At 32.9% G+C, this 18,422-nt stretch overlaps 1 protein-coding gene, 1 non-coding gene and 1 pseudogene across 2 annotated transcripts; 2 read left to right on the top strand and 1 right to left on the bottom strand.

Annotated features, from left to right (window-relative positions):
* Positions 1 to 4,071: 4,071 nt before the first annotated feature.
* On the top strand, positions 4,072 to 7,073 carry LOC106769761. Its single transcript, XM_014655505.2, has 4 exons — positions 4,072 to 4,244; positions 4,464 to 4,677; positions 6,101 to 6,161; positions 6,255 to 7,073. Exons 1-4 carry the CDS (start codon positions 4,135 to 4,137, stop codon positions 6,833 to 6,835), a joined length of 966 nt encoding a protein of 321 aa, XP_014510991.1. The 5' UTR covers positions 4,072 to 4,134; the 3' UTR covers positions 6,836 to 7,073.
* A 789-nt stretch (positions 7,074 to 7,862) lies between these two features.
* On the bottom strand, positions 7,863 to 17,992 carry LOC106770686 (annotated as a pseudogene).
* TRNAN-GUU lies at positions 14,677 to 14,750 on the top strand. Its single transcript has one exon. It is a non-coding gene; the product is annotated as a tRNA-Asn (tRNA).
* Positions 17,993 to 18,422: the final 430 nt, after the last annotated feature.

An 18,422-nucleotide genomic window follows, 5' to 3' on the forward strand; every position in this document is an offset into this window, starting at 1 on the left:
TTTTGGATGTAAAAACCAACCATCAATGAACTTACTGAATAAAACATAGATCCAAATCTCTGTGACCGTTATATATGAAGATGCGTAATACAATACAACACATTCAAAAGGCTAAATTAGCTGACAAAAACAGTAAAAATTGAAATGTAAGAATTTTCATAGTTTTTGTAGATGTAATATTTTCATCTTATAATACACTTGGTTTGTTTATTTCTTATATTGTTACTTAATTTGTCATATAAATAAATCTGACAGTGTATAAAGAGGGTGGAACTAGAAATTTGGAGCGAGGGAACAGAAAAAAAAAAGGCAAGATTATCAGAGGGCAAGAGACGCGGTGAACAGCAAATAGCAGCCTCTGCACCAACTTTTTCACTTCACCAATCAAACAAACCCTTCATTTAGTGTTCATTTTTTATTTGTTTAATCAAAGAAGCATTTCCTTGATTTTATGATGCAGCACCATTTTTATCTTCTAAAATATGTTATCACTTGTAAATAAATCTCTAAGTTTAAATATTTATAATAATAAAAAATTATCATTTCATTTTTTTTTTTTCATTTTTGGACTAAACAGTGACAGTAATATACTACTTTACGAACCAAAAAATTACCAAAGATATAATTTTATATAAACAAATAAAAATGAAGACAACTATCACATGGGAAAGTAGTTTAAAGATATATAGATATAAATCATAACATGATAACTGCAGTAAAAATAACGGAAATGATGTTTTGTCCTGACACTGCTATGCGAATCTTGTCATAAAATTAGTAGAGCAGTCCAATAATTTTACAAAACTAAAAGTTGATTTTAGCTTCAAATACAATGAAAGGTACAAATTAAATAAGAAATATATATAATTCGGTTGAAAGCACATACGTGAATAATTCGAATTATGGACTCCAATGATGTCCCGTGAATCATCTTCGGCTCTATGCTACAAACTTACAAAGCATACTTCATTACTAATAATAAAATAAAAATAACTCAGATATATAAAAATGGAGGAAAGGTAGAAATGGATTTTATTTTGTGTGTTATCTTGTACAAATGGTATAAATTATAATTGATTATTGATATGTATTATTAAACTCTTCCATATAAATTATCATTCTTTATCCAAAACATTAAAGCAATATATTAATAAATAAGACTTAGACTTTCATTTAAGTTTTCAGTAAAAAATAATATAATGGTTTTTTTTATGAACACTTAGAAATATTAAAGTGCCATCTGAAGAGGAATGCATCTTCATGTTTAAATAAAATTAGTTAGTTCCTGTGGGAATCATCAACCACATATATAGTGGTGCATTACATGTATATATAGTGTTTCATAGAGATTGGTTAAAAAAACTTAAATTCCATGAATTGTTGTACCATCTTAATCCAAATAATAAACTACTGTTAAGTGTGTTACAACTCATTTTTGCCACCGAAATCAAAGATTCATCAATATTTTTAAGTTTTCTTGGCTTATGGCTATATATATATATATATATATATATATATATATANTATATATATATATATATATATATATATATATATATATATATATATATATATATATGTTTCATTTAGCCAAATGCATGCAACTTACACAGGACTATAGTGTATTGGATTCAATAAAGGCTACTTAGGTATGACGAGTAATGAAATCACTACTCTAAACATATGGAAAACCACTCACCCATTAAGCATTAACCTTAAATATTATAGTATTTTTTTATATATTTTTTGTAGATTTAATCAATGTAATATATCTCGGAGTAGTTCAAATAATATTGTAGATAAAATATTAAATAAGTATTAAGTTGTTTACATGTATAAAGTCTTACATTTTAGACTCATTTTATAGGTACTTAATCTTAATTAGGAATGATAACATGATAGAATGGAGCTCCAGAGAAACATGTTACCTTGTTTCATTCCATCTTATGAGTATAAATTCATAATTATCTTTATTCTCATACTTAATTTATATGAAATTTTTGTCTCCTTCTCTTTAGTAACGAGTATATAAGTATTCATTCACTTTTCATGTGCTTTTAATATCAATTAATTAACTTTTATAAGAAGTTATAAAAAAAAAAGTTACATTATCAAATATTCAATATTTAGAAAGAAACAATAATTAGAAAAAAGTAAAATAATTATATAAAATATTAATCAATAAAATGATGATAGTAAAAAATCAAACAAAACACAAGAAACAACATAATAAACTAATGTACAAAGAATTATCATAAGACAATTAAAGCATATCAAATATAAGTTAAGTATGAATTAAACATAATAAATCATATAAATACATACAAATAATTAACACTATACTTAATTATCAGGATACATGACATTGATATCAAAACTTACTAAAGGTGTGCACTTGTGGTGGTTTTTAAGCACGGTAGAACCTAACCTCTAAGGTTATCACTCAACCACACACAAGGTTAATCTCTTTTGTGCCTATGACCAAACAATGTCTATATATCAAGACCTTCTATTACTCTTCATTGAATAATACATTATACTCTATTTGAGTTTGAATGGTTATTAGGAGATCATGATAGTCTCTTACAGAGTTACATATGTCAATGCATGCACTAAAATCATCACCACAAATAATTTCTCTTTGAAAATCCTTTAACACCATCACCATACGTGTCCACAACCATATCATATCCTCAATTAAAAATAAACAATATTATAATCATATATCAGTTCCATCATAGATCTATATGAAACAACCAAAGAAGGAAACAAATCCAATTATACAAATTGACACTCATATGTGTTGCTCTCAAAGAGGGACTCTTAGGCACAATCCTAACGTTTAACATCATTATTCTTGCAAAAGTTATTGCTCAACAACACTTTCTGTCACTTTGTGTCCTAGAGCTAAAATACTCCCGACTTACAGTACAATGATAGCGCTCAGTTGTCTTTATGTCACTCAACACCAAAACATTCAGAACACTGTCTAAAGTTAAAATATTCTTAGACTTACACAATAAAATTAATGCTCAATATCAATAACGTTCAACTCTGTATCATAATAATAACAGAAAATTATCGAAAATATACAAAGAATTTTTATTTTTTAAAAGATAAAAAAAAAGTTATAAATTTATTTTAGACTTTTCAAATAAACTTTGTCATTGATCATTTACTTAACAATTATATCTCTAGCATAATCACTTCTTATAAACATACTTATCTCAACCATGTTTTTCATTAATAGTGTTGATGAAATGGAGTTTTTTTTATTAAGCTTAGTGTTTTACTAACATAATCTTTAACAAAAGTTGTAAGATGGAAATAATTATCGTAAATTCACCCTACAAGAGAACTCTCTACACTTTCCGAAAGCACGTACTCCTTTCTCCCTCCATTTTTTTTTCTGCTTTTCTGCTTTTCTGCTTTCTTTTTCTATCGGATATTTTCGTTTCATTAGTTGTCTCCTTAGCGTCCTCAAAAATGATATCAGGTAACATGTTTATCATCAGACTAATTCCAGAAAGCAAACAAATAGAAGATGAATATGAATGTTCTGACGCATGCACTATTGTTAATTTTATGCAGTAAACACTAGCTTAACAACTAACATACTTAATTCTTCTTATAAAACTAACATATATATCAATAATTTTAAATCTATTAACTTAACTTATTTTTTAAATTTTGAATATTTTTTTTACACATTTTAAATTTTACTTGATAAAGCATTTCACACACACACAGACATTAAACTCCCAACTTTTATCATTAATAGAATAATTTTATTTAAATTTTATATATTTATACAATTGATGCGAAGTTCTAAGTCTACTCATTATTAATATAGGATGTGATGAAATTACCAAAGTGTTAAGGTTTAATTAACGATTATTATTCTGTGATTTAAATTATGTTGTGTATTCTACTAACCAATAGAAAGGCTCAACAAGATAATATATGTATATGATTTATTTCAAACTAAGATTAAAAAAAAAAATTACTATATTTGTTCAAGTAATAATATCTTCAATATGAGATAAACAAATTTGATCTTTGAGGTGGATAGTGTGTTCAATGACCATTGTGAGATCTAAAATGAATCACTTTTACTATATCTGAAACTGAAACATGGTTAGCCCTAATCCTAATCCTTTCCAATTTTCGACAGAAAAAAACCTAATGTCTCATCGAGACTCTGATTCCAAGCGTCGCCACTCCAAGTTCGACCAGGAACCAAGGTGCTCTCTCTTCTCACTCCGATTTCAATTCCCGTTCTCACTTGAACCTAACATTTCACGAACTGCATTGGGTTAACTGTTCCAATATCACAATTCCATGTTTTTTTTTTTTTCGATTACACTGGGGTTGGCTTAATTTTAAATGCATTGATTACAGTTATGGGGAAAATACTTAGATGGTTTCGTTTCTGAATGTTGTTTTTGGGTTGTGGGTTGTAGTCCCAAGAGATATAGAAGGGATGGTAGACAAGAAAGAGAAAGGGACAGGAACAGAGTAACCTCTGATGGAGGAGATAAGAGAAACCCGCCGCCACCACATCATTCTAGGCGAGAACCAATCGATGCTTCTGCTCCCAAGAAATCAAATTCAAATGATCATGGACAGCCATCCAAACATTCGTCTCAGCCATCAAGATCTCGCTCTTATTACCAGGTCATAAATGCATGAGCCATTTCTATTTCTCAGTGCACCAAGTTATGATCCTAATTGTGCTGAAATTTCTATTATGAATTTTATCTTGTCTATATTCTGTTTAAGTCCCTTCTTGAGTTCTTAGTGAGTGTGTCAAGCCAAAAGGGATTTGTAGGAAATAAAAGAAAAAAATAAATGTATCATTTCCCTGCTCTGTTTAAGCGGTTAAACTATTTACTTTCTCCCGATAATTGTTTTGATTTTGAGTTGTACCCTCGAATCACGACCAGGAAGTTGTAAGTCTTACTCTCTACTCGGTTATTTTTTTGTCGTAATTTACCAATGCCAACAAAATTTCTCTGATGTAAAAAATAGGTCCTAAACCTAATCTCAGAGTAATTATTTGTTTCATAATATAATATTTCTTTCCCAGGAGTCAAATTCCCTAGTTTTTCTTTTTGTAATTTACGAATGCTAAAAAATTTCTTCGATGTTAAAAATAGGTACTAAACTTATCTCAGTGGGTGAGTGTTTCATAGGATGCTATTTCTTTCCCAGGAGCAAAATTCCCTTGAATATTATACCCAGGAATGTCATTCCCATGAACATGTTTGGTTAGTATTCAGTCATTTTAGAAAAAATAATTAAATTTGTTAATATTACACAATACCTAGCTAAGTCATTCCCCATGATTTAGTTGTGAACTTGAGTTCACAGTCATTGCATATTGCACAGAATCAGTTGTATTGTGGCGCTAGTAAATGGTTTGTATTGTTTTGGGAAGGGAAGGTGCAGGGAGAAAAACGTGATAAACTAATTGCTACTCTGTTTCACGCCATTAGCTGTTTGGTACGACTTGTGAGCAATTTCATATGTTTGGCCTTGCAATTGTAATGAAAATTATTGACCATGACCTTTATCACGATATTTAACCAATACAACTTGTCCCGACTTGCAAATTATTCAATATTGATGGGATATGTACATGGCATTGTTACTCGAGGTGAAGTGTGAACTAGAAATGTTATCAGAAGAAAACAAGTGGTACTTTCTTTTAAGTTTAAACGTTGTATGACTGGGTAGTTTATACTTGCATAGTTGTTGTGTGACCTGTATGATATCAAATCATTTTTCTTTCCCACACTTCTTCAAAATAGTTTTTATTCTTACCACACTTGATTTGTAAGAAGTTGCTATATTTATATACTCTTGCCTCTTTTTTTTTTATTTGCTATATCGAAAGGAAATGTCTCAATTATCATTTCAAGATGACATGAGATTCATTTGATTAATAGGTTTAAAATTCCTTGTATATGATTAACTGTTATTCAGTATATGCAAACTATTTTTCTGGGCTGATGTAGCGGATTCTTGTTCAGTCCCATGCCTTCAAGTGCCACCATATATAACCATCTTAGGCTTGCCTATGCTTGTTGTATAACAGCATGAAGAACGGGGTAGTACTGGGCAGGCTGGTCGAAGCAATGGACAAAGGGAAGCTGGTGGTAAGCTTATTTTGGCTTTATTGTGCGTGAATGATATTTAGATTGACTCAATACACTTAAATGAAGCACAGAAAATTCTTTGATTGCATGCAGGAAAAGTCTTTACTCAGGGTAAAGACGATAATGAAAGGTTGGAGACAGGTCAGAGTAGAGAGCAAACAAATATGAAATCTCAGGTGAAACTGAATGATAATTTGCAGAAAAGAGATGGTTTTGCCGAAAGAAAAGACGATCTACCCCCTACTATGAGGAAACGACGGGCATTTAGGGAGAAGAAAATTCCTATGGACTCGGCCGATGCTAATTCAGCTCTAATGGTAGCAGTAAAGTCAAGCCATACTGACCATTTTATGGAAAGGAATGAAAGGAAGGAGGAAAGAAGCAGCAATCCTCATCATCTGGATAGACCTGAGAAACAAATTACAGAGGGCAGAGCACTCAATAAGGGTGAAGCAAGGAGGGATGGTTTTTCGTCAAGAGCAAGGTTTGGGGGCAGTGGAGGCGACAGTAATTACAGGGGAAGAGATAAACTTAATGGAAGACAAGTTCATCGTCCCGTTAAGTCGCGAGTAGAGAAGTGGAAACATGATTTGTATCAAGAGGTTAACAAAGATCCTGTTCCTAAGAATGAGGATGATCAGATTGCTAAGTTAGAAGCACTCTTGGCTTCGTAATATCAAACGAAGCCGTATTTGCTAAGCCTCTATTCTTTTTTGTCTTAAAAAATTCAAGTCGTGGCTTGTCGGACAATTTCCAGAGGTGCTTGATTATTGGGCATCAGAGCAATATGCAACCTACAAGCTCGGATTACTTGTTTTTGTTTTAACTTAAATTTACTTTTTTGGTAAGAGAACAATATCTAGAGTGAGACTCTTTCTTTTTGTTTATGACATCTCGTCTACCTATTTCACATTTGCTACTGTCTGAGGATTACATGTTCGTGAACTGTAAAGTGTTTTCTTTTATAACTATTAACTACGTAGCCAAAGTTTTCCAACTAAAAACAGAAGACAACGAATTTCACAAAACAACGTAAAGCCAGTTATGGCCAGAATTATACTTATCACCACGTTTGCAAGCGTTTCATTTTGATCTATCCTAATACGTGGCAAAACTGCATTGTTAACGAGTAATGATCGTAGACAACCGGACTTCTTCAATTTATATGTTAATATCACTATTCAAGGTAAACTTACACACACACACACACACGTGACAGTGAGAGTCATGACTTGAAGTGGGGTTAATATTTTTTCAGCAACGATAAGGTGTAAAGCACTCCCAACTCTCACTCTTTTCTTTTGGGGTTATTCTTCTCTCAAATCTCTTATTTCTCCATTTTTCTTTTCCCATATCTCACATAGTTGAGAACCTAAGGATTAATCTAACCTATCAAATTTCAAACAAATTAAGTAAGTTCCTATTTATTTTCAAGTTTATTTTTTTTTTTTGTTGTCAATCTTGGTAGATCAATTGAAAAAAAAAAAATCTCAACTTGCTTAAACTCATACTCAGTTTGGTTATGTTTTGTGTTACGTGTATCTGAGATCACATTTACCTATAAAAAGACCATCTCAGCGATGACCTAGATTATCTCGACTTATGATGTCTTAGATTATCTTAGCATATAATGGCGTATATCATCTCGATTGTACCAATTATTACTGAACTTTGATCTGTATCTGGGGAAAAGAGATTAGCTTCTGTTGAAATTTCTTAATATTCATTGATTACAGAGTGTGGTTACACAAGATCAGAAGAATACACAATAAGATTACAATTGATAGTGACCCATGGTCTTAAACGAATGAATCAAACCTTAGAAGAGACATAATATCTGAAAGTCTAAAAAGAATGAATGTTGAAGATATCAATTGCGATGGCGAATAGAGATATTGGTAGAGTGTTGAGCAGCATAATAAGAAGATTTAACATTGACAGAAGGAGAAGCAGCATCAGCAGCATGTCTCTGCTCTAAGAAGTCAGTTGTGGGAGGCTGAAAATCAGACCTTGTTCTCCTGTGAGAAGATCCATCAGATGCCAACAGCAAATGGTAGCTGCGGTTTGAGCTTTCAGAATGGGAGAAACTTCTGTATCTGCGCTTAACATCAGGCTTTTGCTTCTTCATCGCATGAATCAGATATGGTATCAAACCTTCCATCCTGCCCTTAACTTTCTCGTTCTCTCACAAATTCAACTTTGCTTTTCTGTGTTCAAAGTGACGACGGAGGACATATTTATGTTGCTGGAGTGTGCTGTGAGCCGTCATAGATTTCACAGCTCAAATTGTCAACGCAGATTATTCCATTCATATCCTTCCATTCCACCACACTTTTAAGAAGTAAATATGCTTTTCGTTTCTACCACTTTTTTATTTCATTTTCTTTTAAATATTTTTGTTCTGTTACTTTTTATTTATAAAAATAAAAACCAGTCCTAATATATTTCTTCTATAAATGAAAGCAAAACAAAACAAATGCATAAATATTATTCTATTCATATTACCTAAAAAGTTTATGCTTATTTCGTTAAGTTATTACTATATGTATATATTATCTGTTAAAGGAAATAAAATTAATGCAACAATATCCCTTCCGACAAAAGAAAAAGTTGTTCTGACTATTTAGGATGTTTGAATATGTTGACACGTTTCTTAGGTCGTAATTGTTGAGTGGATAACAACTCTGACCGTGACTTTTGCTTGATATCGTGGAAAGCTACCCTTTCTTCTTATCTTAAAATTAATTAGTATTCTTTAACTTGACTCTATGAATTTCTCCGCGTGGGCTATCACATTACGCGTAGTATAACCAAAACCACTCAACATTAAAGCTTTGGTTTCCATAATCAGGAAATTCAACCAAAATATTATAATACTGATTTTAACAACTTTTCTAAACAAACAATATTACGATCTCGTTATCTATTTATATTGAGGGTTAATTAAATTTTAAATCTCTAGATTGGATATTTTTAATTCGATTTTTATTGAATTGTTTTCATAAAGGACATGTAATTATATATATAAATATATAGACATATATTAAATAAGAAAGAAAAGAAATTAAATTAAGGGAAAGGTTTTTTCTTTATTTTATTAACATAAACCAGATCAACTTTATCAAACTCTGCACATTTTCTTCACAGTCATATCCTCTCTCTAAAACTTCAGTCCTAACAAATTTTGAAACTGAACCGGGTAAGTGGTTTTGCCCTTTTCTTCCACTGTTCTTGAAATTAGGGCATGCGATTTTACTCTTGCATGTGCCTTGTGTATTCTTCTTTTCATTCCTTGTCCTATTCTAGCTCTAAGAATTGTTGGCTATCACTAATACGGTGATATGTAGGTCGTGTTTGGTTCTCTGTTGTGTGGGGTCCTGTTTAAGGAGTGTTCTAGCAAGTTGTACCCCTCAACTTCTAGGTAACGAGAGCTAGACATTCTCTTAAAATCTCTTAATGATGTGTACTGTATTGTGAAGATGACATATTGTTTGTGCTTATGTTAGATTTTTTGTGACTTTAACTACGTGTTTTGAACTGTTGAAGTTATGAATCTATGAAAATTGATTTGTAATGCCTTGGGTTGATTGCTTATGTGTTTAATTGCTTTGATTAGGCATGTTGGAAGTGTTTAGGGTGGAAGTTTTGTTATGGTGTTGATATACAGGTTATTAGGTTATTAATTAAAGAGTACAACAAGTATAGTGTCCTAGCCCTTTTTTAGTGGAACTAAGATAGTGACTTTGAGCAATTCATGTCTAGAGTGTAATTGCACCATGGGGTGTTGTTAGGAAGCCTATTATGACTTAACATAATCGTAAGATTGGATAAAAACATGTTCTTAGAAATGAAATTGAAATTGGATCATTAAGTTAATGATTTTGGAATTTTTAGAGATGAAGTTAGGCCAAATTGGGGAAGTGAGGAGGTGATTTTGATCAATTGAGGTTTGGGGTATAAGTGGGCTGTTGGAAAAGTTTAGACAAGTCATTTGAGACGTGATAGAAGTGCCAAAATGGTCAAAAACACATTCTAAATGATAAATTTAATTTTAGACCTCTAGGTTGATGAAATTGAGGTGTTAGAGAGTAATTTGGTGCACAATCACTTTGAAATGATGTTGTGGATGTCTAGAATCATTTAGACAAGTCAAATTATGTATATATGATGTTTTAGGAGTGTTAGAAGTTGATGAAAAGGTCTAGAACAAGTTTTGGGGAGTTGATTGCTTGAAATCTTCATAATTTCGCTTTGCAGATTATGCAGAGTTGCATAGCGCACAAGGTGCGCTATGCAAATTTCGCTGGAAGGCTCCCCTTGTAGGAAAATTTGCTGAGCACACAAAGGGGGGTGCGCTATGCTAATTTATGTTGTTGCGTTGTGCGGCCTGGTCCGTTGTGCGACCAGGTTCAGTGAGTTTCACATTTTTCTTCTTCTGTTTGAGAGGTTTGATGTTGTTTTGATTGTTAAGGTGTATGTATGTCTATATATGTGACTTGAGTGGCTTGGAATAACATGATTGTGGATGGAAATGATGAACTTGAGTGTGAAATGGACATCTCAGGGTAAGATGATTGAAAGTGAAGTGAGGGGTGTTGTTGTTGTTCTGTATAACTGTATGGAGCTTTGAACTTGTATGTCTATCCTACACTCAAAGCACTGTTCATGCTCAGATAGAGAAGAATGGTGTGAGTGGTGAGAGTAGAGGGAGGTCCTTGTCTATAGTCTTAGAATTTAGACAGACAGATTGATGGAATTTACCTTGCATAGTGTTGGAGAGGGTCAGCTGAACTATGCAGGTGCAAAGACGACCAATAGTTCGACAATTATACAAAAATCCGGATGAGTTGTGTTGAGTGGTTGATGCATGGTTTGAATGGTATGCTTTGATTGTTCTTTTCATATGTAACTACGCATTATGACATTAATTGTGATGCATGTATATTGCTTGTTTACCTTGTTTACCCTTGCTTTTGTGTTGTGTGCTGTTTGTGTATGTCTTCCTTGCGATAATCATCCACTTGGATGGAGCAGATGTTGTTGAGGAAGTTCCCTTGGAGCAGGAGTTGGAAGATGTTGATGCCGCTGTTTAGACTCCTTAGGAGTTCTCTTAGATTATTTTATGTCATTTTGAAAATACTCTAATACTCAAATTATTCTATTTTGAAGTACTTATTTATCTTTAAAGTTTAAATTTTAATGATCTCTTGAATACTATAATCTCGAGATTTAACTGAACAGCTATCTCTAACTGCTCTCTTTTATTTAAATGATGATACTCATATTATATTATTGTTATTGTTATATATATTGGGATGTCACATTAAGAGGTATGATGGTTTTGTGATTGATATATAATGTTATTACTAATGTAAAAAAAATTACTGTTTTTATTAAAAATATGTTAAATAGGTCATAAATTTTTTATATATATAATTCTTATTTCATCTTTACAATAACATTAACCTATCACTATATTTGACTATTTGACATACGTATACGTTAAGAGAACGGTCCAATAAGTTTTTAATAAAAATAATTCATTTCATATTATTGATAATATCATTTTAACGAAAGATGACAAAAAAATACAATTATACTATGCAGTTAAAGAAAAAATAAAAAAATATTAACAAAAAATTAATTAAAATCCTTAACTTTATAAAAAAAAACTTTAACTTTAATTAAGTGCTGTATAAACTAAGATGATTATGATAATTCAGAGTACTTTTAAGAATTAGTTTTTAACTATTTTTAAAGGTTTTATTTAATTATAACACTTTTAGAATTTTATTCTTAATTTTTAATCTCTTATCTATCTTTTCTTCTTTAATTTTTTAACTAGATTTCAATATTTATAAAATAGATTATTAATATTAATATTTAAAAATAAACTTATATCACTACATATTTATGTATACTTAATTTAAAATATAATTTATATAGTCATAAATGTCAGTCTATAAATAAATTTAATTATAATATAGATTGTATACTGACTCCATCTTAAACTTTGTGTATTATAATCTTATACTGCTTTTAATCTAGCCTATTTAGTTTTATTAATCAACTAAATTTCGATATAATTATAAAACAATAAATGAGAAAATATTAATCGCAATCTAACTTATTAGTAAAAAATATAAAATGCAATTTATATATTTACAGATATTTATTCATTATAAATTTAATTATAATATAGCTTATAAATTTAAAACTGTTATTATCTGTAACCTTTAATTGTATAAAAGTAAGGGTGTTGCTCCCTGCACCTCCCCATTTGCTTCCTACACCTCCTCATTCCCTTTATACCCTTCAGTTTATTTTTCTATTCCTATTTTATCCTTTAGTAAAAGTTTATATTTAGGGTAAAAATTTTATGATTTCAGTTCCTCACCCCCGCACAACCTATGCATTCATTCTTACTCTTTTTTACTCTTTCTTTTTAGAAATTCTATGAAAATGTGGTGAGTGAGAAATTGTTTTAAAAAGATTGGTTGAAGAATTTTATCTCGAATAACAAAGTTTAATTTTGTGTATGGTATGGTGGTGGTGCTCAGACCTTACAAGGTAAGGTATGTAACCTCGTTTGTGAAACTTTATTAAACAAATATGGACGTCCGTTGACGGATGTCAACATCCGTTTAAGACAAAACAGATGTTGAGATCCGTTTGGCATAAATATTTATTTTTGTTTATCTTTGATTCATCCACTTTGTTATGCTTTTATCATCGTATACCAATATGTATATGTATCATTAAACACGTATGCTAATTAATTATCGTGTATGTGTGTCTACGTCTCCATATATTATAATCATAACACTGACAGATTAACTCGTTACTCCATTGCATATGCTCAATCATCAGAGGGAAAAAAGATGAAACTCTTTGCAAAGGTAATTTCGTTTCGTATTCCCAGTGGAGTATTGATTATACAGGCTATGATGCTTTTCTATACCTCATTTCAGTCAAGACTGCTGCATGTATATATTATAAATACAAATTCCTTTCGGTGGAAATGTTTTTAAGAATAAATAATATACATTTATATATTATCATCTATTAAAAATCATTATTCCTATAATTTTTTTCCTTTGTATGATAATTATCTGGAAAAGTATATCAAAAATGTTTTTTACTTAATGCCATGAAATTTTTTATACGACAAATACATATTAGATTCTAAGGTAATATTATTGCCTCATCCAATAATTTTTTACATAAACTTTGTATATCCACTATATATTTTACCTTTCTATATCTCTTTCTTTACAGATACAAAATTAACTTTTCTAATGATTAAAATAACAGTGGTAGAAAAAAAAACATTTCCTGAATTCTATTTATAAATAGAAGACCGAATTGCAGTGTAGTTAATGACTAATATTCCTACAAAGGCAACAAAAATAAAGAAAATAGAAGTATTTGTATTGAGAACAAGGAATTCATTGGAAAATCCTCTGTCCAATTTATGGTCGAGATGGACTTCAAACTGGGCTTCTTACAAGACGAAAATAGAAATTAGAAGACAGAAACTTAGTATCCAATTCTGAGAAGAACCAGCTCCTTACTTTGAGAACCACCAGGACCCACTATGATGGCTTACAACTTGTCTGTAAGTTATTAAACATTGAAACAAAATAACCCATCAACAAAATAAAGTCAGCATCATACAAGAATTAAACAGATTTGAAGGCTGCAATCTAACATCCATTAACCAAAAGAATGGTATCAGTAAATAAAGCATAGCAAGTATTAACTCATAACACAATAAATGTAGTATTATATAATATTTTAGAAATAATACGTCAAATTACCACTTACCAAACTCTTTAGTCTCTGCTCTCTATCAATTAGACGTCGACGGATGTTGACATCTGTTTCAAGGCCAAACGGATGTCGACATTCGTTCTGACCTGAGCGGTTCACACAACAGCGACAAGAAGCACACACAACAGCGATAACATGCACAGTAAAATCAAAGGTGATGGATACTAAAGGAGAAAAAAAACGAACACACCTGGATGGAAGTAAAAAGAACCACCACAGCAACAGACGCACCACCACGAACAGTAAGAACCCACCGCATCGCACCGCACCACCGCACCCCGCACTACCTCACCTCACCACCACTCAAAGCAAAGGTGAAGTGTGAAGGATGAAGGAGAATGATGAAAGTCAGAGGAAGAGAGGCAGATGTATTTGGGGGGTGGCTGCGAGAGAGAAGAAATGAATATTTAGGGTTTGATAAATAAAGTTAAAAATAAAAATGTCAAAAGGTTAAAAAAGTAAAATAAAAGGATACTTTTGTAATTAAATAAAAATTGTAAAAAATTGGGGAGGTGGAGGAAGAAAATGGAGAGGTGGAGGGAGTAACTCCCTAAAAGTAAATATAAATATTTGTCTCGGTGAACTCCACGACGAGAGAAATGAAAAGGCCTGGCCCACCAGTATCATTATTTTAAATAATAAAATATATTTAAATTTTCTTGTTTTCAAACGAGTATTAAAAGCTGGAATAGCTCAGTTGGTTAGAGCGTGTGGCTGTTAACCACAAGGTCGAAGGTTCAAGCCCTTCTTCTAGCGTGTTTCCTTGAAGAAATACGATACCTATATTTATAAAAGTTATTTTTTTTTACCATCCACCACTAATTGAAAATTTTAGAAATACTTGTATACTTATATATAATATATGACTGTATAGCATCTCCATTATACATAATACTCTTTCACTCTCACAAATTGTTTCAAACTGATCACTTTCTACAGTTTTATATTCTTACCACACACCATGAGTAACTTCTGTCATGGCTTCTAGCTACTAGCAAAACTTTCTCATTTTAGTCATTCAAACTTGAACTCCTTGGCTTTCATACTCCCTGAAAATTTAACATCAATGTGGTGTCTAACTTGGGTTTCACTGGAGGAACCAATCAAAATAGTGTGTTGTCCAATCATTAACTTTCTTTTGCCATCATTATCCACATTACTTAGCAGTTGGCATATATCAATTTTCACTGTCACAAACTCTGTCACCCCTACTATAACATATACCCTTTTAAATCCTATAAGTTGTTTAATTGGAGCACCAGTCACCAGGTCTGAAGTTGCTAGCTCCCAGAACACTAGCACCACATGTGATCCGTTTAGGGGTCCATTGTTCTTCACACCAATCACAAGCAAAAAATGTCAAGTCCTCACAATTTATGGAGGAAATGTCAACAGCTTGGGTGGCTGAGCCAGAAGAGAAGATGTTATGTGCTTCAGAAATGGATGTGCTTTGAACCATTATGGTGGAGGGAGCAGATTCAACATTCATCAAGAATGTGGAATAGCTTAATCCATGACCAAATTCATAGAGGGAAGTACCATTGTAAAACCTATAGGTTCTTCTAGGGAAATTTCTACTGATGTTGGCTCTCATGTTCATGTCTGTCATGGGCACTTGATCAACATAGGATTGTGGATACCATGTAAAAGGAGACCTTCCACCTAAAGTTGAATGCTCTGTTGTTAGTGTCTAAAGATTGTACAGTATCCGATCCAGTGACAGTATTCAAAAAGTAAAATACTTAAAATGTGAATTTGATAAACATGTACAAGTAGTCTTACCTGGGTTGTAGTCTCCAAATACTACTTGGGCAATGGCATCCCCTCCAGCTTGGCCAGGATACCCTACCCACAATATTCCTCCTATGTTGCTGACATTTTTAGAGAAGGAAATGTCAGTTGGACCAGCTGCCATTATCACTAAAATCACTTTTCCTTTTGTAGCCCCGGCCACATCTTTCACAAGCTTCCCTTGAAAGCCAGGTAATGTCAGGTTCTCTCTATCGAGGCCCTCTGCTTCAATAGATTGGTCTAATCCCACCACCAACACCATTGCATCAGCCGAAGTTGCTGCCTTAACTGCTGCAGCAATGAGGCTCTGATCACCACATTTTACATCGCTACAACCAGGTGCATACTTTACTGAAGAAATGTACTTTCGTAGTCCTTGTAAAGGACTGGTGTAGCAGCAAGGAATGCCAGCATAGTTGCTGATCGTGATTTCTATTGCATCGGCATTTGGTCCAATCACAACCAATTTTTTAATGATAGTTTGGGATAAGGGAAGAGCTTTATTGTTTTCCAGTAAAACTATTCCTTGCTTTGTAGCATCTACAGACAATTGTTGGTTGTCTTTAGTGCACACATCAGATGGCCCAAGGTTTGCAAATGGAAGTGATTTGGGGTCATCAAATAAGCTCAATCTCATCAGGACTATGTAGTTGTACACCAAGGCTTGGTCTACTGTTGCTACGTCTACTTTTTTCAAGTTTACTGCATTTACAGTGTATTTTTTCAGAAAATCGCCACAGTTCATGTTTAAACCTGCGTGATAAGATACTATTTAGTTATACAAAATTTCCACTATTAGTTTTTCCTCCTTATCAGAAAATCTACAGCTGTAACCACAGTTCTACTTGCTTTGAGTGCAAGAGCCACTGCATCTTCAGGAGTCGCAGTGTAATGAATTGCATCATAATAGACTTCCACCGAATCACAATCTGAAACAATATATCTGTGAGCAAAGTAGAAGAGGTCAGGGAGCTTCGATTGGTTTGGATACTCGGATTAAAAGTTCAATGAAATGACGATCTTAAATTGTGTTATATTAATATATAGTTCTTCGTGGCCAGCAAAAAGAGACTTGTTATGTATAGAATATAAATCTAAACAAATGAGTTGTTGTGTATTGAAGACAAACCCATCTAGACCCCACTGGCCTCTTATTATTCCTTTCAGAAGATCTGGATCAGCACATGTAGGAACACCATTCACCCTATTTTAAGAACACATAACACTACTAAAATGTCCCTCCTCCACACATTTCTTGAATGAAGGCTGATAGGTGTCCTCCAAGTCTTGCTTTGTCACCTGCAGCAGGAGCAATTATAGCAAATCATCATCGAAGTTATCATGCATAAAAAATCAGACATCTTCATTAAATCCTAAACCACTTATGCATACTTCTCAAACAACTTCGTCACGACATGCAATTATGAAGAAAATGTTTGATAGTATCAGACCCCATGTGTCCATAATCCTTACCAATTTCTACGTAAAATGTAGTCTAATTTAATTTATGAGAAGACATTATGTACCTTTGCATCAAAATGAAAGCGATCAATGCCTTTCCAATTGTCAATGTCATAGGCAGTATAATGCTTACAACAACTCGAAACCTTAAGCCTATCAGCTTTAGCACTTGCCTCGTCCTCCACTTCCTGTAGGCCACGAACATAGTTGATAGCATATTTAGACACCGGCAAGGGGTCTTCCCCTAGAGTTTCTTGGCCACGTCCCCACCTAGGGTCGCGGAACACATTCACGTTAGGACTCCAAAATGTCAACCCAGCCAACTCCACATTGTACATGGCTCTAGCCTCTGTTGAAACAACCTGCCCCATCTTGTACCACAAACTTTCATTAAAGCTTGCAGCTGATAGTATCACTGTTGGGAAGCTACTGGCACCTGACACCGTTTTGTTAAAATGTGTTCCTGGCCCTAAGTTTGAGACACCATGAAGTGCCTCTGACCACCATTCATAAGCAGGCACACCCAGCCGGGAAATGCCCACAGAAGGGTCCACTAGCTGTTGTGCCTTTTATTCCAGTGTTAGGCGTGACACCAAGTCCTTTGCCCTGTCCTCATAAGATAGAGAAGTGTCACAAAATGAAAAGTTTTTCGAAGCAGAGCCTGTGTCACATGCATGTTTTTGGCAAGAAGTTGGAAGAATCAGAAATGAAAGGAAAATGGATAAGAACCAAACTTGGTTTTTCATGATGTTTTTAGCCAGAACTTTATGCAGTTGTTGTGTATGCTATGTTGGAGTTGGAGAGATGTAACCCCTCTGCTTGGTTTTATACACAAAAAAGGTTAGGCCTAAGATTGTGTGCATCTTTTCTTTCTTTTTCATGCTAAAAGTTGCTTGCTTGTGGATTGAGATACATGATAGAATGCGGGTTGTTTAGCTAGTGATGTGGCTGTAATGTGTGATGATACTAAGATGCTTAAACAAAACAAAAGTGTCTCTTGTCGTGGCATCATTAGTCATTGGTGTTCTTACATGGTCCAACATTTTCCCTATAGTGCCAACAATAATTTTGGGGTAAGAATGTTTTATTGGTCCTACAAATGGATTTGTCTTTGAAATTATGAACATGATCCTTTGCAAGGAATGTGATTGGACTGTTGTTGATACACGTTTCTAA

The sequence above is a fragment of the Vigna radiata genome, chromosome 8 (assembly GCF_000741045.1).
Source record: "Vigna radiata var. radiata cultivar VC1973A chromosome 8, Vradiata_ver6, whole genome shotgun sequence".
Taxonomy (NCBI): domain Eukaryota; kingdom Viridiplantae; phylum Streptophyta; class Magnoliopsida; order Fabales; family Fabaceae; genus Vigna; species Vigna radiata.

What these genes read in the sequence shown, in the direction of transcription:
- LOC106769761 (XM_014655505.2), top strand. Translation starts at nt 4,135, where the DNA reads ATGGTTAGCCCTAATCCTAATCCTTTCCAATTTTCGACAGAAAAAAAC. An exon ending in AAGTTCGACCAGGAACCAAG is followed by an intron (nt 4,245 to 4,463) that starts GTGCTCTCTCTT and finishes TGTGGGTTGTAG; the next exon opens with TCCCAAGAGATATAGAAGGG. An exon ending in GATCTCGCTCTTATTACCAG is followed by an intron (nt 4,678 to 6,100) that starts GTCATAAATGCA and finishes GTTGTATAACAG; the next exon opens with CATGAAGAACGGGGTAGTAC.